Here is a 23106-nt window from a genome sequence, read left to right as displayed (position 1 = left end):
CTTCCAGAAAAAAATTGAATCCCTCCTTTTAGTCCTATATCCTTTCATTTGTCTGCATCTACCCTATAGTTAGCACCACTTAGCAATGCCTTTCAGAAGTCTACTGCGGCCCTCACAATTGCTGAGAGTTGAACTCTCTCTTAAGTTGACATTATTGATCAATTTTGGAATGAGACCCCTTCACACGGGAGGAGCAAGGAGGAGGACAGAGCTATCTGAATCTGAGTCACAGCGGTTCAAAAACAGACAAGGGAATCACTCAGTAAACTAAGTGTGGGAGAAAGGACACTAGTCATGTCCGTTAGACATGACATCCCAGAACCTGATAGTGATGATCTTTAACAGCTAGTTCAAGAACAGATGCGTTTACGAACGGGAACCAGAATGCCTCTAGCAGATGCCTGAAAAATTCACAATCATCTCTGAATTTTTTTTGTCATGGGAAGTGTTAGAGGATTTTTTTTTTTTTTCCTGTTCTAGGCATGACAGCACTCAGCTATTTGGCTGAAGGAAAAGTGCCATCCAGCTGGCTAGTCATAATTCTGAATCAGCTGCTGATTTTACCCACTCCTTCTACCCTTGTTTTCCTAGTAGCTGAAGTATTAATTTCAGTTCATAGTCCAAATGACTAGGTTTGCAGTCTGTCAGTGAAGCAAAAAGGAAACTGCAGGATAAGAGTACTTAGTCTGTACTAAGTCCTATTTGTTCTTCAGTGTCTTTTTTAAAGCCAGGACATTTTTCTTGGGACAATAAAAGGTTATTCTTTCCATTAATTTTTCCACTTTGTTTATTACATTGTGGAAATAAAACTTGGCATAATGTTGCATGCTGAAGCATCTCAGAATAGTATTTTCTATTTTGACTATGTGTTATGGTAGCTGGTTGTGTAAGCCAAGCATCTTCTTCCAAAGAAAGGTGATTACTTGTGGGAGTTTGGCATAGTTGGATGGATGTGTGAGTTTACGGAAGTGTTAGAGGCAAGTACAGTCTTATTTTTACTTCCTGTTTAAAACCTTTTTACTTCCCTGTATTTTTACTACACTTTCTATGAAGTGCATACTAACTGGCTTTGCATTTCATCGCTTGAGTGCAATAGCTCAAATTAACCGTCCTCCCCGAATTCCCTCCCTCACCCCCCAAGAAGTAAAAGCTGGCAGCAAAGTGGCCAAATTTTCAAAGTAAAAACAAGGAGCCTATTATAGTACGTGCTTAATAAGGATCAGACAGTGCTTCTGCAAAAGCTTCAGCAGCTTGATAAATCAAAGGATAGTTACTACTCCTATCCTCAGACAAACAGTATCTTTCTCTTATTTTTCAGTCCCTTCTCTGTTTTCAGAGTAAGAAAGATCTTTACAGTGGAGGTAGATGGATTAAAACGTATCTTATCTAGCATTTCTAAATTCAATGTGGAGTTGTAATATCTTTCTTTTAGTCTTTCTTAACATCGTAGACACAGATTTTTGTTTGGTCTCCTTTTTCCTTACTGTCTCCAGTCATTTTTCCACTTCCTATCCATAGCCTTCCATCCTCTGTCACCTTTCTTCTTATACTTGCACTTCACATAGAATAAGTCTGTGTTCATAGTTTGTGTTTGTTTATTCACATAGGACGGCAACCATTTCATACATTAGTATCATTTCATATTTTAGACTGGACAATTAAAAATTTTTAACTTCCATTTTGCAGCCTTTAACTATTTAAATATCTGGCCTGTGATTTCAGGCTGCTGGTTCTGCAGCAGCACTGGTAATAAAAAACATCAGTAAAAGCTGACTTTCAGTTAGCAAAACCAGCTCAGTCTAACCAGGCTTATAAAATTGGCTGTATGTATTGGTTATCCCTTCTGCAAGGTACAAATACATGCTTTTGGGGTGTGGTTTTTCCATCTTCTTTCTCAAAAAGGACTACATTTTGGCAATTTATGCATGACAACACAGGTAACAGAAGTGTGCAATGGACATTCCAAAATCAACTATATCAAGCTCAGTAAATCCCCTAGCTGAGGAATGCTCAGATGCTGGGAAAGTATTTTGGGGCAGTCCTGTTTTCTTTCTTCCTGGGCATTCATATGTGACTGCTGTTAGATATGAGGCTAAGGAAGCCTTAGTCTGAACTAAGTATGGCTATTTTCTATATAAAATGAAATAATACTCACTTTTGACCTTTAATTCAGAGTGCGCAAGTGTGCGTGTTTTGATTTTCAGTGACTGAGCTTCTGAGGCTTTCAAAACGTACTTTTGATAGACTGCTGTTAACTTGTCTTAGTACCACTTAGCGTCAACTGACAAATTTGGAACATGAGATGGTATTCTGGCTTTGGGTGATCTTTACAATCAATCCGCTAAACAGTAGATGGTTAATAACATGCTTGACAATTCTACTAGTAAAGTATGTTGGAATCAAACAGGCAGGGCTGTAATGTGTAGAAAGAGAAAGTAAATCTCAGGTAAAATATCACTGGAAGGGTCCCTCCCCCCACCTAATATTTACCTCACTTTGTCTCTGCTTTTCTTTGTAGATAGTAATTGTCCAGTTTGGAGGAAAACCGTTTAGCTGTTCTCCCCTGCAGCTTGACCAGTGGATGTGGTGTGTATTTATTGGATTAGGAGAACTTGTATGGGGTCAGGTAAGCATTATTCAGGAATGTGCAGATTTCTTCTCTTCTATTTTTATGAAATGATCTTAAGATCTGATTTTGCAAACAGTCACACAAATATTTTTCATAATCCTAGTATACTGTTTCCTTGATCTCTCAAAATGTCATGTTTGGCACACATAAAGGTAGTTCTCTAAGTACTTCAGCAATAGATAGCAGTAAAGATAATTTATCCCATTGTTCCTTTTGATTTTTGTTAATTTTCATATCTTTTCTTTCCCTAAGCAGGGCGCGCTGTCACCAAAGTCTTCCTGAGTTAGGCTTATGTGTGAAAGGCATTTGATTCACACCCTAGTCCTCTAGTGTATAAAAAAAAAAAAAAAAAAAAAAAAATTATGAGGGCAAATGCACTATAAACTTTCCTGCAACTGAGTTCCCAATGTAGCGTGTGTATGTTCTGCCATGGTGAATTTCTGAAAGTGAAAACAAGTTCCATTTCTAAGTCCACCCACTCATTTCCTTGCTGAAAATGCTGGTCTTCTCAATTCATGCTAGCCTTGTTACTGACATAGGACTAGGAAATATTGTCATCTCCTGTGCCTTTATAGTATACACCTGAGCGTATATTAAATCGTGAATCTGATCTCCCATGCGCCTATTTCTGTCTGTCAAGGATGGAAGAGGGGGTGAAAGAAAAATACTTTTTTCCTAGGATAGATACATAAAGGTGCAGTTTAATCCAGGTGTCATTTGTAAATTCTGCTAAAACCTTTGCCACCATTAGCTAATATGAAATTAAATATAGATGAAAAAAGTACTTAAAAGAAAAATCAGTTTTGTAATTGTTGTCTGGAAGTAACAGTACAGATACAACTCAAAGTATTCTTAAAACACTACATTACCCTTGAATGTCCAACCCCATATTGCAAAAGTAATAATAATGTTTATTTTTCATCTGTGAATGCATTTTAATGGCTTTAAGTTGATGCTGCCTGACATAGTAAAAAAAAATCTGAGGTTAATATTTTGTTTCGCAGAGGCAAACATGCATACAGACCAACTAGTTTGCCACTGTGAAGAAACAGGCAAGAAATTTTCAATTGCAATTGGAATAATTAAATGATTCCAAAAGAATTATAATGAATAGATGCTAGCTTTCAAACCTGTTTCTCCCCCTCCCGCCCCCCCCCCCCCCCGGCCCCTTTGAAAAAAATTAAGTGGGAAACCCTTTTGGACAGCTGGGCTACAGATTTTTTTAAAGGAATAAGCTCTGTGTAACAACTTTTATGTACGTGTTGCTGGAAACCACCACTATGTAGTTATCACCCCAAGACAGGATTTGAGTTATGTCAGTTGCTGGGGAAAACCTAAAGTCAGTTTGATAGCTCCTGGAAAGAAAAGATTTTTTTTTTCCCCTGCAAATTGGAAAATACCACCTTCGGGAAGCAGGGAAAGGGAGAAAAACCCGTGAATTTTATTAGATCTTTCAACTTTGATGAATTTTCCATGACCTTTGCTCAGTGTACTATTTAAATTTTGTTGTATGTGGTTATTACATTAACTTTGAAGGCTAACTACAGTATCAGTATCTGTTTTCAATTTAAAGGTGGGCACAGTTACAGATATTATTGTAAATGCCTAGTCATTTAATTAAAGCTAGTATTGGAATAACTGAATGATTTAATCACTGCAAAGGGCACAACTTTCTGTGAAGGGATTATAGAGAAAAAAAGGATGCATATTCTACCTAGTAGAATGCTACTCCTCTAGTGCTACAGTAAGAGACACTTTTTCTTCAGAACAGGCACTTCTCTTCTTAGCCTTTTCTCTCCTGCTCTGATTAATTTTTCTAGTTCAGCACAAAACAAATATGTTAACCCTTTCCTTTATCACAGTCTCCTGTATCTGCTCGTCTTGTGATCTACTACACTCAATTAAGATTTAGATGTTTTAGATGTTTAGATGTTTTTCAAGTTCAGATGTTTAAGTCAGCACTTTCAAAAGTAATTTAAGGTGTAATCAATTTCTGGAAAGCCCATTTGAGGTGCTTTGAGGGACACGGATTTCCAAAAGGTGGCCCTCAGCACTTCAGAAGTATTTCAAGTTATGTTCCCTAACTTATTCATCTCTTTTGAAAACCGTGGTCTTCGTTTGATAGCTTTGCTAGGAATAACATTTAGTTTTTCGGTCTACACCCAGTCTATTGAGTCTGCCATTACCTGTTCTGTGTTAGGGGTCTGCAGATGGGGGGTGGGAGGGGGAACAAAACAACTCCCCCCCTCCAAACACCTAAACAGCCTAAGAAAAGAATTAGGGCAGAATGTGTCAGCCTGGCTGAGAGAGGTCATGAATAAGAGGTACGTGCCATCATGCAGAATCACTATCAAATATGGGATTGCTTGTTTTTATACATACTGTCTTGCAAGCACATCATCCAGATCAGTTTCATAAGATATTATACAAACAATTTTAAGTAGACTCTTTCAGTAGAATGTTGATATTTTCATTTTTTGAAAGCTGAGAAGCTGAAGCTGTTCCAGTAAGTATTTCAAGGACTAACACCCTTTCTCTTTTCTCCTGTTCTGTCTTTGCTGACATCACATCAATCTCATTAATTTTCCAAGTTCACATCATGTTTTAAAACCCAAAGCTTTAAAAACATTTATTAGCAGTGAGGAAATTGGAAAAATTCTTCTTCTTCTTTTTTTTTTTTTTTTTTTTTTTAAATTTAAAAGCTTCTATACAGTCAGTCTGCTTAGCTGGAGTGACTTTGATGCTCTGATTTTCAGAATTACTTAGCTTAGCCTTTGCTGTGGATTATGTGGGCTGGACAATGTCAGTGCCAAGAGGGCTGCAAAAATGAGCACCTAGACTTAGGGTTTCATACGAAAGAAGATGGACCCAGAAGATGGATCTCCAAGGAAACATTATCACAAAGTTGATAATAGCTTCATCCAACAGACTAGCAGCCTTTCCTCAGTTTCAAATGTCCTACAGTAGTAATGTCATATCTGCAAAAAAGCCTTCCTGTTTCAGCTGGCTCCATTTTGCATGCACTTGGGCTTCAGAGATCTGATCACTTAACTGCTGAAACAAGAATCAATAAAATTGCTGCACTTAAATGCTAAATGGGTCTAATAGTTAACTCTGTAGGAGATTTTTTTTCAAGCATTCAAAATGTTTAGCTTTCCAGGTGACATCTTGTTTAAATAGCCAGGTGTTCATATTTCTGTTCAAGCTGACAAAAGAAATCAGAACAAAGAGCAAATGACTGCCCAAGAGGGCAATACTTATTGAAATGTATTTAAAATAATTGTGTTATAACAGTCTAATTATAGTATTTGCAAATTTTTAAGATTATCAGCCATCTGTATTAATTACTTCCAAGGAGCATTTTGGTGGCCAAGAAGAATAGGGAGAAGGACTGAGTTACCCAGAATATATCAGTACTAAGGACACAGAGTAAGTGACAGACTTACAAAAAGCCCAGCAGGGAGATGTTCAAACCCCCAGCTCTAGAAGCCTCATTTATGATCAGTGCTGGAAAGAGCATTTTAATTTGCTGAATCAAAGGAATACACGAACCAGCACAGTGTTAGAAGATTAATATGGATGAGAGGCAACTAATTTTCAGCTCACATTAACAGATACTCAACTGTTATCAGTCACTAGGAATCCCTAAACTCTAAATGTCGAGTCACTGGAGTATCAATCCCGCTTTAGTTTAGTTTCTTTTAAATAACTACATTCACAAACCTACATCCTCCCTCTAGTTTTTGAGGAAAGATGACGCTTCTTGCCAGCCTGAAACTTGCTCCACAGCTGTGTATTATCAGTGTGGTGTACTGATGCAAGTAATGCTGATTATTTACATAGTAAGAACTATGTAAGATGCCTTGGTCTAAAATGGAGTAGAATAAATATAAAGCGCTGTTACGAATAAAATCTTAGCTTAGCTTTCCAGAAAGATTATGAGTCTCCCTAAAACATCAGGGCTTTTTTGTAATTAGCAGATTGTTATACTGTTGTTATTGAATGAGGCTTATGTTTTCAGCATTTTTAATAATATAATTTTCAGGTCATTGCAACCATCCCAACAAGTAGGCTAAAGTTTTTAAAGGAGGCAGGGCGGCTCACTGAAAAAGAGGAAGTCCCTGAAGAAGAGCTCAATGAAGATGTTGAAGAAATTGATCATGCAGAGAGAGAACTTCGACGTGGACAAATTCTCTGGTTCAGAGGGCTCAACAGAATCCAAACCCAGGTACGCTAAAAGTAAAGGCCCACAAGGTCTAGAAAAAATATACTTAATCTTTGGTCAAACAAGATAATGTCACAAGGAAAGCCACAGAGGGAGTCTGTGTGGGGGAAATACGGTACTTGTTAATAGTAACATTTTCACATGAGGAACCCAGGGCGTAATAAAATAGGTGAACTTAAAAAAGAAAAAAGCATGCGTGTATAGCATGAGAGATAAAGTGAAAATGTTATAAAATGAAAATATGCAAAAAATGATAATACTTTGTTTTGCACACCATTGTGAATGGACATCCATTTTTCTACTTCAGGGATGATAGCTGTTAGAAGGGTGCCACTTGAAAAATTTTAGCTGTCACAATGGCTAGCACAATGTTATGAATGCTTTTTAAAACATACCATTCTGTTTCGTCAAAAATACATTTTTGCTTCCAATTCTGCATTAACAGAATAGCTTAAAATGCTGGGCAACATCTTAAGGGTAAAGTATCGTTTAAAAAAAAAAATTCTTGTCTGTTTTGTCTCTACCATATGTATATCATGATTGGAAGGAATTTATTGCCTTTCCTATAATGTCATGAAAAAATGTGGTCCTGGAATTATTTTTAGTAGTAAGGGCCTAAGCATCCATGAAATATTGAAATGTATTTGTTGGCTGCTACAGATGATCTGTTACAAATGCCTTTTCTTTATAACTTCTTCTAAATACAAAAATCCACAGTATTTTTGAAGGAAAATGAAAGAATTCAGATGAGTGAGATACATGAACTGAATCATTGTATTAAATTTGGTATATTTTAGACTATTCAGTAAAATTTGTCCTATGGTGTTAAAAATGAATTATTTTGAACCATTTTGCCTTTTTCAATTGCAGTGAAGCAGCATGTTTTATAGCACATTAGTCTTTATAACATAAAGTATTTGAGCCAGCTTGCAGAAGACTGCAGCTTTAGAAGACAGATATGTACTCCCCCTGATATCAGATGGTTCTGTGAATGTTTTGCTTGCTTAAATGAAAAAGTAGTAAATAATCAGAAAACTCTCCCCTTCTCTTTAAAGATCTTTTAAAGAACATTTCTATCACAGAAGATTTTGTGTTTGAGATTTTTGGCTTAATCTGAGATGTACAGTACTTTCTCCCATTTTCCATCTACAAATCAGTACATTTTTTCTGGAGAAAGAGATACAGACGTGCATTTTAGAAAAAAAAGGAGGGGAAGCAGCAGAAACTAGGACAGTTAGCTCTCTTTAGTGCACCACAGCAGAGAAAAAAGGAAAGAAGGTGGAGACTGCTGTTAGAGATATTAAAGGTTTGGGTATAGTCCCAAAGTTCTGAGGTAAGTAATTAAATACGGATTTTCAGCTTTGGGGTTTTGTGTCTTGAATCTATTCAGTCAGGAGCACTCATCAGTAGAGAAAATTCAAATTGTCACAATTCCTCTCAATATAAAGGGGACAAACAGGTGCCCGGGTAATGGTTACCATTACGGAGAGATGACACCTAAACGTGCATTCTTTTCTTCCTCATGGCTGTAGGAGGAGTATTGTCTGTTGGCATTTCTGTCAGGATGTCTTTCTGGTTGTGGTGAGTGTAAACAACTACAAGAACAAAAAAGCAAATTACAGCCTTTCAGTTCTTTTTCTAGTCTCATAGGTAGCTTTTAGTTCTTCTATATATCTTTGTCCACTTAATTCACAGATAAATTATTATTCTTTTATACTATTTAAAACAAAATGAACATTAATTATGTTTCTTTGCTAACATTTATCTTCTTAGTTTCCTTTCTACTCTTAGTTTAGAAATATTTCTGGTAGGATATATTGTTTCCTTTCTTGCTAAGAGGCCTCTGTGATTTTTTTCCCCCCTCATTTTGTTTATTCAGTGACCTTGATTTTTACATCCATTTCACATCCGTGGCATGATAATGAAAAAAGGAAATGGGCCAACAGATTCGTAAGTTCAAAATGCAATTACAAGATGTCCACTGGAGACTGCTGAACCTATGTGCAGGTCAAATTAGATCCATTCTTGGATGGACCTTGAGTTGAGTGCATTTTGATGCGCTCTGTGTTGTGGCCCATCCAAATGAATTCATACACTTGTACTACATTTCTCAGGAAGCCATCTAAAGAAGAGTTGATGGAAGAAGATGAGGATGTCTGTAGCATCCTTGGGGAGCTGGAGGATTTACAAGAATCCTCTGATGTCTAATGCACTTCTGGAGATGCAGAAGAAGAAGGTAGAGCATCCCCTCACTTTATATGTATAAGAGGATGACAGTAAGATTAGGAATAAACTATAGACTCACTCTTGACTAGACTGATCATTCAAGTCTGGACAAGACCAGTTTCCACCATCACACACTTAAGCTGTATTTTAGATTATATATAATCTTTTTTATTTTCTATTTGATCATTACTAGACAGATAGCCACAGAACTCAACAAAAGCCTTCACCCCTAAAAAGGCTCTAAAGAATCTACAATAGTTTTTTTCAGGTAACTGACAGATATCACTTGTATCACTGCAATAAGAAATCATCCAAACTGACAGAAACTTTGCAGTATATTTCTTTCTGTAGTATATTTCTTTGCAGATACTTCTTTCTCTTTTGCTCTCTCTCTTAAAACAGGGCATTCAGACTTGGCACCAAGGAAAGGATTTCCAACCACTGATTCCTCATACTGAAATCTTGAGACACCTCTATTTCATGCCGCACTTGCATGAATTTACTTTTAAAAAAAAAAACTGCATGAAAAATTCATACAACTAGGTCAAGGAGACCGGCTATGTAATTCTGATTTACTTTCTCTTTTTTTTGTCTGCTTGTATTCATTTAGCTATTTTGTTGCCTTATAAATATACTTCATGCCTTCTCTAAATGGATGCAGTTTCCTTACTGGATACCTCTCAGCAGACTAGTAGCATGTGAGATTTCACAAATATCTCATCCTAGCTATATTTTATGCTACTTGTATCATAAAATATAAAGGTGGTCTCAAATTCCATAGAAGCCAGGACCTTTTCACCTCTGCTGTTTTTTGGAATTGTTTTCCAAGCATCTGTTACAGTTCTCACGAATTCTTAATTCTTAAGGAAAGAAAAGGTTGAAACTGGACTTATCACACCGCCTTGGCAGAGCTAACAGTCTTTGAAAAGTTAAACCAGTTCACCTTTACACAAACTGCATAACTTAAGTAACAACAGAAAATCATGTTGTCCCTTACGTGTATAATGAAAACTTTAGTTACCTCACATTTGAGTATGGAAAAACATGAAAACTGTGAAGTGTGAAGATTTGAAAACTTCTCAAACTCTTTGTCAGGCTTTCACAACACCGGGCCTGATTCTTCCCTCTACTTCAAAGTTTGCTTTATCTGCTTAAGGGGGAAAAAAGCTACCTAAAAACTCCCTTAAAATTAGAAGTGCTTTGACGATAAAAGCAGAAAGCTGTGACATGCACAGGTGCCATATTAATTGCTATAGAAAAGCCTCTGTGCATTTTTAAAAGTTTCAAAATTTTAAATTTCTAGAAACTGCTACTGAAAAAAGCAGATTCCCCTTTACATATTCAAATATAAGTACAGGTGCTCTAGTACGTTTTCTTTCTTTTCCTTTCTGCATTGTAGATTTTCTCCTTGAACCAAGGCAAACACCACAGCAATGAAAGTCACTCTTGGCAAGTGATTTTGAAACTAGATAAAAAGGGAGCACCTCCTTTTATGGCATTCTATATAGTATTTCATACAGAAACTATTGCGATGGTTCAGCATTAAGTAGAACTATTCTATTTCATATAGAATAAAGTAAAGCAAGCTATTATTCAGTGACAGAACAATGCAAAATCGTTCTTGTTCTTAAAAAAAAAAAAAAAAAAAAAAATGCAGCTTAGCTGAATGATACCTGGGACCTGCTAAAAGGAATGGCAAGTTAAAAGCTTGCTGAAAATCTGTTCCTTGTTAAGCAAAGGAAGAAGAGTTTTGACATACCTGTCCTGCCAGGGCTATTTTACAGGGATAAGATCAGGTTTTTTTAAGCTGTTAATCACTAATATTTTTATTAATTGTGCACCCCTGAAAATGCAGATTTTCCACAGTATAGAAAATACAAAAAATACAAAAAGATGAAAGAGAGTGAAAAATTCCAACCATACAAATAAACTACAAATACAGAACATTATTTTTTCTCTTAATCAAAATGACCTTTACTTTCTCTTTTTTAGCAACTTGAATTGTTCCAGCAAAACTTATTATTTTGTAATGACAAAAGTATCTTAATTTAAAGTGCATTATTTATTTATTTATTTGGAGCAACTCCCTTTCTTTCTTTTCCCGTTTTGGAAGATAAACTGCTGGACCAAATTCTTCTCTTCCTGTTTCTTGACTTCAGGCTGAAGACAGCCATATATGTTCAGCCTTTTGGATTCTGAAAAGCTATTCATCCTTACCCTATAGATTCTGTCAAAGAAGATCTGTAGTTACTTTCTTCAGGAGAAAGAGTAAATTACACAACTGTAATTCTTGTTCTCTGGAGATATTATTAAATACAGATCTTCCCTTGTCTTTCTCCTATTACTTGTATTAGGGTTTTTCCTTTCAGTTTATTAGAAAGGCATTTTGTACATCTAAAGATATCCTTTGGCTTAGTATTTACCATCTGTGTCTTCCGCAGTGATATGCACTTTATGTTCTCAGTAAGAGTCCTTAAAATCTTGTTTTGAATGTTCTCTTTTGAAGAGTGCTCTATCACCTGTGTCAGATCATGAAAACCCGAGATCTGTATTTAATTCTACTTTTGTACAGTGAATATTTCAGGTGAGTATTTAACATGCCTTTATATGTAACCAACGGTTTGAGCTATATTCTCTTCTAGATGCCAGTGTACACCTTAGCTAATGATGCACTTGTACTCCTATTCCACGTGCTGAGTCACCCAATATTTTATTTTTTTTAACTGTGATATTGGAGATGTAATCCAAAATAAGTCTCCTGCAGAAAACACTGAGAGCAAAGCTGCCAAATGTTGTGATGACTGCTTAATACTGTACATCTATTAATGTGCCCATTAAATACACATTGTATCCATGATGCATATTGGGAAACAATGGGTCAGTGAACAAATGAGCTGTTCCATGTTTGTATAGTGAAAATTCAGTGCATAGTGTGATAACTTTATACTAGTAACCTTTAATCCCTTTTACAGCTGTCTTTGATATGACTATTTCCATAAAAGCATGAAGGAAAATTGTGTTAAACAGTGATCTCTAAAGACTAACATAATGGAAGGGGATGAGTCTATTAAAGATGAAGCCATATGAATTCATTTCGTCCTAAGAAAACATTAGTTTTCTTCGCGCAGTAGAAAACATTAGCTAGTTACTGTAATGCTTTCAACTTGGAAAATTTAGGAGCGCTTGCACCAAGGTTTGTGCTGTTTTGTTAAGAACACCATTTTACTTTCTCCCAGCCACCTCACAGGCAGTCTCTCTTCAGAAACCTGGGTTGCAAGAACACAAATATGGGAACCGTGGGCTTCAAATAAGTGGTTAGGAATATTCTTCTAATGGACGCCGCTACTGCTTGTCATGTTGTAGTTGTTCTTATGTAACACAGACGACATTTTGGTGTGTTGAGATTTATAGCTTATATTCACTCTTTGCTATCATCTACTGCCATTCTCTGGCAGCACGGATTTTATTGGGTTACATTGGTGGCAAAGAAAGTCTTGAAATACTCAGCTCTTTCTTTAGCTCCTCTTCTGAGGTCATGATTAAAGTACTCATGAAGGTATTCCAAACAGATTTAACAAACAGCAGATAAAATATGCATAGAAAAACAACAAGTAGAAAATGGTAATGTGATTTACTGCGATATTCAAACCAGGTCATCATTTTCTGTGTAATTTTTAAGTGCTTTGTATACAAAGATTAAAATATTAATCTTTTCTATGCTGTACTTATAAAAGACAGGTATCATTGTCACTATGCTTAATTTAGCGGAACGCTATTTTATCAAGCTACTATACTGAGAAGCCTGTTTTTTGTAAACAAAAAAGGAATCTTGTTTCGAGTATTCTAAAGTTTTTTTTTCTTTAATTCCAGTTAAGTGACTGAATTTTGCTCCCCCTAGAAGAACACCTAGAGATCAATAGCAAAGTAATTGTATTCTCAGTAGGGAAAAAAAATTGAGATTAGCTAAGTCAAGTATTCCAGTTGTATTTACTTTATTGCTATAAAAAGAATTAAATTTTAAAGATTCTATTTTAAAACCTATAATTGTTTAAACTGATGCAGCTCCACTGCCTCCCATGGAGCTGTTTCATTTGGACCATTTCATATTTAAGACATTAAAAGGAACACTTGAAGTATTTCTTTCAATTGAAGTAAAACTGTATGCACGGTTGATTTATTGTTTTTCATTATTATTCCTGTCAGTTGTGCAACTGTATCCATACTTTAAGCAACTTGTCTCATTCTTTCCTCCATTACAGATCGAAGTAGTCAATACTTTCAAGAGTGGCACTTCCTTTCAGGGAGCTCTAAGGAGACAGTCCTCCGTCACAAGCCAGACCCAGGATGTAACCAATATTTCTAGCCCTAGTCACGTATCGTTATCCAATGCTCTTTCCTCTCCTACCAGCACATCTGCTGCTGCGGCTGGGCGTGAGTGTGTATTCTTAATGCATCAGATCTACAGAGATGCCAACTTATGTAGCAGTCATTTGAGACTGAGCTACTTTGCCCTTTTCCATTTTGTCCTGTTATGTTTATTAACTGACACATACCCAGACACAGCTAACAGCTGTATTACTTTGTGTACAGTAGATACTCTCCGTTATTCATTGCAAGTTCTGTTAACTTCCTATTAGGGCAGGAATTTCTCGTCATTCTTTATTCAGTGTATGGAAATTCTGATTTTGTTTGAGGTTTCTGTGTCCTATTTTCCTAATCTCATTGGATATACTTTCTATTACTTATAAAATACATACTGTAAATAATTCTACCAAAAACTTTTATTAAGCAAAAATATAGCTTGTCAGATAAAAGAACATTCCATCTGGAATACTCTATGCAATATAGGTCACTCATGTTCAAGAAAGATGTATTCAGAGTGGCACAGGTACAGAGAAGAGTTATTAGGAATGAATAAGGAAATAGAGGATCTAAGTTGTGATGGCAAGGGTAAAGAATGAAGGTTTACACGAATGATGAAAGAACAGAACTGATATCTGTAAATCCAGTGGGAGGTAAGCATTTAAGGAATGAGGGAACTTAGACAAGTTAGAGGACAATGTTGACACAACAAAATAAATATGGCAACAAATAAATTTATTTTAGCAAAAAGTAGTGGGTTTCTAAACATAAATCCTGAAACTCCTTCTAGATGAAAGTGAAGCATCTAGTGAAGAGTTACTGAAGCAAAAGAAAAAATTATGAAAGGGCTTAGAAGGGGCTGCTTCACTAACAGTGAAATGGATTCAGTGGCCCAGGAAGATTCTTCCAGATCTAACTTTTATGTTTCTATTTGTATTTTTCTGGTACTATAAATATAGCCATTTTGTTTTATAGCCAGCATTAAAATAACATTTAAATTTATGGAACTCACTTTACAAGTGTGTTACTTTACAAAATAACGCAATCCATTCTTCATTCAATTTTTAGTGAAAGGTTAGGCCAAGCAGTCAGCAAGTCAGGTTCTGGCAGATGAGAAAGAGAAAAAAAATTCCAGACCTCCTGAAAAAAAAGGAAGCCTTTCCATTCCATTGGTGTGTAATCACTTCCAGTATTTCCACATCAAGCGTATGAAATTTTAGAAATCTGTTATTAGTTTTAAAAGTCAAAATAGCAACTTTACTTTTTCTCAGAACCTGAAGGTACCATTAAGGTTCCATAAGCAGCTGCACTCTAGAGAAAATCTGCATCTTTTTCTGTCTTGTCTTGGTGGAAATTTGGCCTGCTTTTTCTCAAAAACTGTCAGCCATTTCAGTGCAGCAGCATGAGAAGCAAAGACAGAGAGCAGAGTGCCACTACTGTGCCACAGGCGCTGTAACCTGCTTCTGATTACTCAGTGCCCCAGTTACCTCAGTTCCATATTGAAAAAAAAATATTTTGTTTTTATTTTTTAAAACTGGGCACTTGCAGGTAATTATTCATCTTGTTTTCACAAGAAAATTAGCTCCTGTTTGAGATCTCTTCCAGAACCCAAAAAACTCTTCCCAATTCAAACATCATAGAAATGGGGTATGTTTTTGTGAACTGGCATTTTCCATGAAAATCTGAGTTGCAAAATTCACATTTAGTTCTACTTTCAGCTCCTTGCTTAACATGTATGTAGTGGGACAGAACTGACTTCTTGCCTCATAGTTGCTCAGAGTAAATTAAACCCCAAATCATTACTTTCCTCCTTTGGGGACAAGGGGGAATGATTGGAATAACTGCTCAGATTTTGAAGCCATTCCTGTCTTCAGGAATCTGGGGGGGGAGGGGGGGAGGGGGGGAGGAGTACTGCATACGCAGATATATTATGAGGCGTTTCAAGGGAAAAACCATAGATACGGTTGCCTTAAAGGATATTCCAAGGACAGAAGGGCACAGTACTTGAGAGGGCCCAATACAAGATATTGTAGAGAGGGTTCATTTTCAGAAGTATGAAAATGCACATTCCAACAATCAGGATATTTCAGGTGTCATTCTGGGTGCCCAAATTAGGCAATGATAGGCTATGTCAACAAGAACGTGCAAGCCTGAGTTCACAAAGCACTTGTAGTAGTTTACTGTGACATCTCGGCAGCCTATAACAAGGAAAACAAACAAATGCAACACAAACAGCTGGCCGGCCCAAAACTATACACCACCTTGGAGGGAATAACTTGTGTTTTCAGTCCATACTGGACTACCTAAATCTGACAGGCTTGGAAGTCTTAATTTGAGTGTTTCATATTTTTTTAATTATTTATAAAGGTGATTTGTATATTATTTCTTTGAAAATTAAGTAGGCTACTTCAGGTTGTTGTTCTTTACCAACTTCTGTGAATTGACAGTAACAATTTGAAATAAAAAAATATACTTTTGTTCTATCATCCTGGGGAAAGAGTAGTCTAATGTTTGGTTCATCAAGACATGAAAACATTCTTCTAATTTATGAATTTTTTAATAATTACACTGAAGGTTAGTGCATGCTTAAGAAATACTTATTAGAGTACTACAGTTTCCCCAGTTATGCTGCTACTGATTAGCTGTCATAGTGTGTTAGCCAATACCAAATTACACATTTCAGGATGTCAGCATTAATGGATAACAATAAAGTTCGTATTATGAGTCTCTTCTCTCTCTCTTGAAAAACCTTGCCACTTTAAAAAAAATTCATATAGGTTTCTGCAAATGGAAACTAGGCATTTTATATACTCTGATTTAAAAAAACATAATATAGAAAAATTATTTAAATGCACATTAAATATGCACATATAAAGCTACTGCAGATGAAAACATGGGAAAAATAAGGCACTAGATGCAGTATAGTTTTGGCCATGTTCTCAAGTTTTGCTTTTATTGTATGCATGTATGTACACAGACACGCACACAATTTCTTATCACTGGAAACCTGTTACACCCTGTTACACTACAGGGTTAAAAGTGGTTTTAGACATCAGGCTCTCCCTGAGCTCCTTACCAGTTTTTGTGGATTTAAAATAACATTTTGAAATTTAAGAATATCTATTTTATATGTACTTCTTTCTATACTGGGAAAACAAAATTGGCTCCAGTGGGGCAACAGAGCATCTTTTTTACTTCAGAAGCTCAGAGGTAGTAAAACGGAAGGCTAGATTGTGCTTAAAATTAAGTCTATGTTTAAAGCCTTGGTGAGATCACAGAATTAAGTAGATGATGAGAAAGTAGATCTAACTGTACACAAAGTAAACAAGTTATTCTTTATCCTAATCTATTTATATCCAGTTCTCAAATGTTGCTTATGCTATGAGTAGGTAAGCCTTCCAAGAGAACATAGTTTCAAATTTTCCTAGCAAGACGCATATTTAATATTCCTTTGTACTTGCTGTTCCTCTTTCCCCCCATTCTTATAACTAATGCCATTCCTAAATGGAGACATGTGGAAACTGCAAGTCTCTTACCAAAAAAGCCCGTTCTTTCCTCAAAGGTTGTAATTTAAAAATACTCTAAAGCGTAGGAAAAATTACAAACTCCCACCCTCACCTCCCACAGAAAACAACCTCCCAAATCATAAATCTGCAGTAGTTCCTGTATCTGCAAGTTGCTTTTTCTGTTATATTGCAGTCAGTCATTTTTGTCGGAGATTTTTGGAGGTGAATATTTCACTGAATCAGTTAACAAGCCACTGTAAAGATGATGCAGAAAAGAGAGGCAATGGCAAATCTAAAATTTCTAACTGCCAATTCAAATCTTAACAAACGATCACAAAATATTCAGTGTTTTTCCATCACACAGCTCTCTGACGTATTCTTTATTGCTTTCAAGCAAAAGAAGAACACAGCACCTCAAGCCATCTCTTAAGGCTGTATTTTGGTCAAGTTTCACTTTTGGGGGGGAGTGGGGTTGCTATGGTCCAAAATGGGGCTAATTCTCATACAAAGACAGCTTTTTTTCCTTTTCTAATTCATAAATAGCTGAAATTGATCACACTGGTGAAGGAATTACCTTTTGTAGATAGCAGCCTTCCGTATGGAACATTCGCCTCTGAGTGGCGCAGTGGCATGATTATGCAATTTATGTCAGAAACTGTAACGTTAAGACATCCAGCAAGCTTAGTTCTAGTGAATACCACGGTATCTTTATTTTCTAATAAATAGTTTTAAATAAAGCATTATTTGTTATCTATTCTACATTATAATCAGACTCATATAAAGAAAAACTATTTACTGTTTAGAAGCTTTTGGTCTTACAGATTCCTTACATATTTATTTTTCTATAAATGTAATCATCATTCAGCTGCACAGCCTTTACAATTAAAACATAAGATAAAATCTTAAGTTTGGATCAAATTTTCTGTGTTTACACTCATGACGTAAAATGGGAACAAGCTTCTTAAAAAGTCCAAAACCATATTCTAATTTAATAAATGCTAAGGTAAAGATTACTGTCCAGTATTGATCTGCCTTTGGATCATGGACCAAGTCAAGTGGGAATAGCAGTCTTATTGAAGTTGTCGATTGTTTTCTGTAACAGTGTGATTTAACTGTCACTCAAGGAAACTGAACAAGCAGAATTTGACTTTAAACGAAATCCACATCTAAAAGTGTGTTTATAAATGTTGCCTCATTTGGGAACATCTTTAAACTGTCGGCTGGTATTGGAGCAGAGATATCATTCTAAAGCTTAGAGGTTCCCACGGATTTCAGAATCATACTGGGATATGTAAGATCAAAACCAAATTCTGTATATCTTCCCTTTACAGAAGCTAACTAGGTTTAAAGTTTAAATATAAAACCAAATCCTCAGCTGGAGATGCAGCATGGCAATAAGATTTTGACTCCTAAGGTAGACATAATTTCTTTAGAAGAGTTATATAATAAAATATCTAGGCTTTGCCAAATCTGATAGAAAAATGTTGGGCTCCATAGTTTTGTAACAACCCTAAAATCAGTTAAAGAAGAAACGCTATGGAAACTGCACGCTCTGCATACACTTCTGATCTCATGGTCTAAAATTCAGCGGAATAAGAGCCATGTGAAATCAGAATTGGGCCAGAGTATTTCACAATAGATGTAGGTATTCTGTTCTCCCCTTGCTAAATGTAGTTTGAATTTCAGCATCCCTTACTAGATGCTGAAAAATAATACAATTATTTTTATGCAGGAGTAGCACAGATAATGTTATGTATCTGGCTCAGTCAGCAGGAACCTAGAAATCTTATTTTTCTGAAATTTATTGTTTCTTTATCTTTGAATTTGCTCAACTACTATCTCATACAATGCAGAACATATTAGTCGCAGCATTTAAAGGTGACTCCAACACAATATAGTATCTCCTCCTGTGGATACCTGTTAATAGCATATTACAGGTAATAGCATATAACTCACCTAAAACTGTGAGGATTCAAAAATAGACTGTAACAAGTATACTGAAGATATGCCTTCTATTTTAAAGCTTTATATATACTTTAGTATTTGACTAAACTCTCTTACATTTGCACGGATAGTCTTGATATAGAATAGTATCAGATACACATAAGAGTTGGCATCTCTTTGCAAAATTGACCTCTTGTTTACAATTTTATACTAATCACCTTACTGATCTTTCAGTATTGAACTTATTTGCTTTTGCAGTGCCCTACTCTCTACTGTCTGAATATTAAATGTGTTTGTTTTCCCAGAGGGCTAGAGAACATTGGACAAAAGGGTTCAGCAGGAGAGAGTGAAATAAAAAGAGGTTGTGAGTCTTTAACCTTGAGCCTGAAATGAATGTGAACCAAACTCAAGATACTTGGCTTAAAAGAAGCCAGGTAAACATTCGAGTATAAGCCCACACACTACCAACCATAATACTGCTGTTGATCCTAAAGAGGCCTTGTGTATTTTGCCTAGATTGTTGTACTTAGGGGTGAGATTCTGAACTTCATCTTCTTCTTCTGATGGGGAAAAATTTATAATTATATCTAAAATTCTATTTCTTTTATTTTTGTTGCCTGATGCAGTATAATAAATCTAACTTTCAAGGTGGGATGCAACTGAAGAGTTTTTTCTGTTACAGCTACAGAGAAGAAAGAAGTGGAAACTTATAGCCATGTCAAAAATGTCCTGAAGTGTTGTCCCCACAGTCTTCTGTTTAAAAGCAGTTCATTTTTTCTGTTGTCTCCATTACTGTGAGAAAAGGAAACTGTATCACACTGTTTGTCTTCCCTTGGCATTGTCAGTATCATAAGGAAATCTCATTACATGAACTCCACGTATTTCCTAATAAACCAACACTTACTAGGTTCTATCCATCATGGGTATGTCCCTGCTTTACATGCTGTACAGGTATAGCAACATTATATGAAGTTCAATAGCCTGATTTTATCTTCAAAAAAGTAATCACGCTACCTGGGCTTTGTTTCAGCAGAGCCGCTAAACATTTTTACACTACCTGTTACTTCAAATTAAGTTTAAGCATATATTAAAATAATTTATTACTGTTAGGCTATGTTACTAAGCAAACAATTTATTTTCAGCTTAGTTCGAGTAGTGTTATTTTATATACATTAAAATGCCACCTTTGCAGTTGGTGGACCTTCTACATTTATGTTTCCAAAAGCATAACAAAAGAAGCAAGTTTTTTTTCCTGTAAGCAAAAGATTGGCCGATAGACTATTAACAAGATTTTGAATTACATTGTAACGCAGAAATTCTGTCACTGAATGAGGCAGAATACTAAAATATAAATGTCTCCTACCGAGATGCCAAGCTAAATCTGCAGAATTTACAGTACAGGAGGGAGTTTCTACTTTAAGGGAAAAGTTAATGGAAAACAAATATGCAACCCTGAAATTGTAGAGAGTTTTTTAGGAAAGAAGGTGGACTTCTACAGCTCCTTAGCGAAGAACATTTATTAGAAAGTTACCTATATTTATGTTTTCTCAGCCTTAGGGACTTGCCCAGATTTGGTCCTTGTATCACCATGCTGCATTCAGAAGATGAACTACTCCCGAAATCAGCATATCTAAGCTAGGTTTAAGCTAATATTTTGAGTAAAAATCACACAGAAGACGCATTATGAAGAACAAGTAGAAATTATGCCAGTAAGATCTAAAGTCTCCTGCAAGACTCAAACAGTCCATACCAAAACTTTGCCAAGGATCTTCACACAAAGTGACACAACTGCTAGCTGATTGTGCATTCTGCAATTGCACCTTCAGCCTGCTGTGTAAACACATTTAGGCCAAGCAAAAGATGCTAGTGTAGCATTTTTCTTTCAGCGGGTCATTAGTTCAAGCAGTAACGCCGGAGGGCGCTAGATTCAGGTCATGGTAAGCAGGTTTTCAGAAATGGTTTTCAAAAACTAACCTAACGCTACAGTTTTCCCTAAGCTATGTAAGAAGCGTGCTGTAGACTGACTAAAAGCTTGGTATTAAATGTACGTTAGACTCTAAATCTTGGTATTAAATGCAATTTGGGTAGATAGTCTTTAGGACATTTAAAATCTGTGTTTACCCTGTTGTATCCCTTTCTGAGTCTACTGTAATCTAGCTTAAGTAGAATTCCCAGTGACTTCAGTGGTAGTTTTCCTTGCTGTGGAACTTGGTTGCTCCTTTAGCTTAAATACTGGCTTAAATACAGGTTTGTGTGACCTCAAAAAAAGCTTTATTTGCACTGAAAAACTCTACAGAATCTGTTCAAGACTGATATGAAATTGGAAGCCGCCTTATTTAAATAAAATTTTAACTTACATTAACAGAAAAAATCCAGCTGACAGAATAGAACCTCTGTCTGTGCAATAAGGGGCTGTATTCAAGAGAATGAAAGTATTTTATTCTAGTAGATAAGATACAGTAAACAGCTGCAACTGAATTATAAGATGACTGTTACTTTTATTTAGATAGCAGAAAAAAGTTAGCTTTTTAGAAAAAGTACCAGTGTATCAGCCTATATTATAATGTAAGCAAGTTATAAAAAAAAATTCCCTGATTGAAAATAGGGCAATCTAGTAACACGTTTTAAAGATTACCTTGAGAAACATTATTTTTTCATTGTTTAGACTATTCAGTTTTGCATTTTAGAATACAAGATAGAAGGGGCCTACATAATAAGAGAATTAGTATGTCAGCTCTTCTCTTCAAATAGAGCTCAAATCTCATCTTCAGTAATGCAAAAGAATCTCTTATCCCAGTCTGTCTGTTCACTGTACAAAAACCATCACATACCACAGCACAATTAAGAGATTCTGCTCAGATAAAGCCCTGGTTTGTAACTCTTAAGTGCTATGTCAAACAGGTGTTAGCTACACTATAGGATCATATCGCATAAAATTTACTTTTTCTATCCTTCTCTTGCACGTCTGCCACCCTACTGAGATCTTAGACTCTTCTAGTATCCCAAGACCTGGTCTTGGGATTCTATACCGCCCTGTTCCTTGTATTTCTAAAATAAGCAGTCATGTGAATCTGCTTTTTGTACTGTGCTCTGCTGTTATAAAGTGTAATTACAAAGACCAGGGCGGGTAATTGGACTGACTGAAGGCCATATATTTGAAGATGGCATGACTCCCTTCTGCTACTAGGATTTTTGAAAGATGAGGAATACTCATAGTTAGCAAACATAACCAAGGACAAAAGTCAAAGATAACAAAGCGCCATTCAGTTTCTTTCTCAAATCTGCTGAAACGCTGTAAAACTTGGACAGCTCCAAGCATAGGATCAGCTAGATCCCATAGATGTAACGCTGTGAGCCATTCCATTACTAAAATTCAGTCTGCCAATTAAAAGAATTAAAGCTTCAAAGCTTAGTGGTGTATTAGGCCAAACAGTAACTTGCAGCATATTCACATGTAAAACAATACACATACCTACCACCAAACCATTTAAATGTGTGTGGAAAAGCTTTCACAATGGCTGCTTGCACCTTTTCTGCCTCTGCCTGTGTTTTGCTCCCCCCTCCCCAAGAAAAGCTAAAAATTCATTCATAAACTACATGGAAGTAGAAGGATAGAACTCATGTTTAGTCATAAAACATTTGCCAACAGATCACATTTTTGCCATTCTGTTTTTTCCTCTCTGCCCCCCATCCAATCCGCACCCCCCCCCCCAAGAAAGTTACGTTTTTCTCACTATTAACATGTAGCACAACCCTTCACTTCTTTGCAGAGCTCACAGGTCTCTGGGAGACAGACAGCACCCCTCCCTTTGCCCAACCACAGAGCACTAATTGTCCCCTCTCTGCAAAGCCCCTCAATCCACTCCTCTCATTTCCTACCTGGGAAAGCAACTTGGCACTGTCACTGACAGTCTAATGGGCTCAGCCTTGTAGTTTATTTTCACCTATGTTCTTATTGTCAGGTAGTTAAAGACATTACATTTATCCTGGCATAAGTTAGCTGACTTAGTTTACAGACTGCATATATGGCATAACTTGTGTCACTTTCAGGATTTAATCTAACAAACAGTATTACAACTGAGACACAGAAAATGGAAAAGCTTGCTGTTTAACAATGTAATTCAATTCAACCCCCAAATCAATGTTATTTTTATTACATGTTCTATATATATATTAAAAAGTTAAATGGCTAGAACAGTGGGTCTATACTCGAG

The 23106-nt window shown here is 36.1% G+C and overlaps 1 protein-coding gene and 1 long non-coding RNA gene across 21 annotated transcripts in view; one reads left to right on the top strand and one right to left on the bottom strand.

Annotated features, from left to right (window-relative positions):
• The window catches only part of LOC138060931 (uncharacterized), an 87923-nt gene that overhangs the window by 22321 nt on the left and 42496 nt on the right, over positions 1-23106 (bottom strand). The gene's annotated exons all lie outside the window — the stretch shown is intronic.
• ATP2B2 (ATPase plasma membrane Ca2+ transporting 2) overlaps positions 1-23106 on the top strand; it is a 430065-nt gene that overhangs the window by 402681 nt on the left and 4278 nt on the right. For 14 of the 20 annotated variants that reach the window (XM_068906748.1, XM_068906742.1, XM_068906746.1 and 11 more), the window contains 2 exons: positions 2519-2626; positions 6675-6857. In XM_068906748.1, coding sequence (XP_068762849.1) covers positions 2519-2626; positions 6675-6857 — 291 coding nt within the window. Of the gene's footprint in view, positions 1-2518; positions 2627-6674; positions 6858-13339; positions 13512-19197; positions 19254-23106 lie in introns of all 20 variants that reach the window. The other 6 variants (XM_068906757.1, XM_068906754.1, XM_068906753.1 and 3 more) reach the window with 2 other exon arrangements.

This window comes from Struthio camelus, chromosome 14 (assembly GCF_040807025.1).
Source record: "Struthio camelus isolate bStrCam1 chromosome 14, bStrCam1.hap1, whole genome shotgun sequence".
NCBI lineage: Eukaryota > Metazoa > Chordata > Aves > Struthioniformes > Struthionidae > Struthio > Struthio camelus.
The sequence above is the reverse complement of the archived record's forward strand: the minus strand, read 5'-3'. Positions and strand labels throughout refer to the sequence as shown.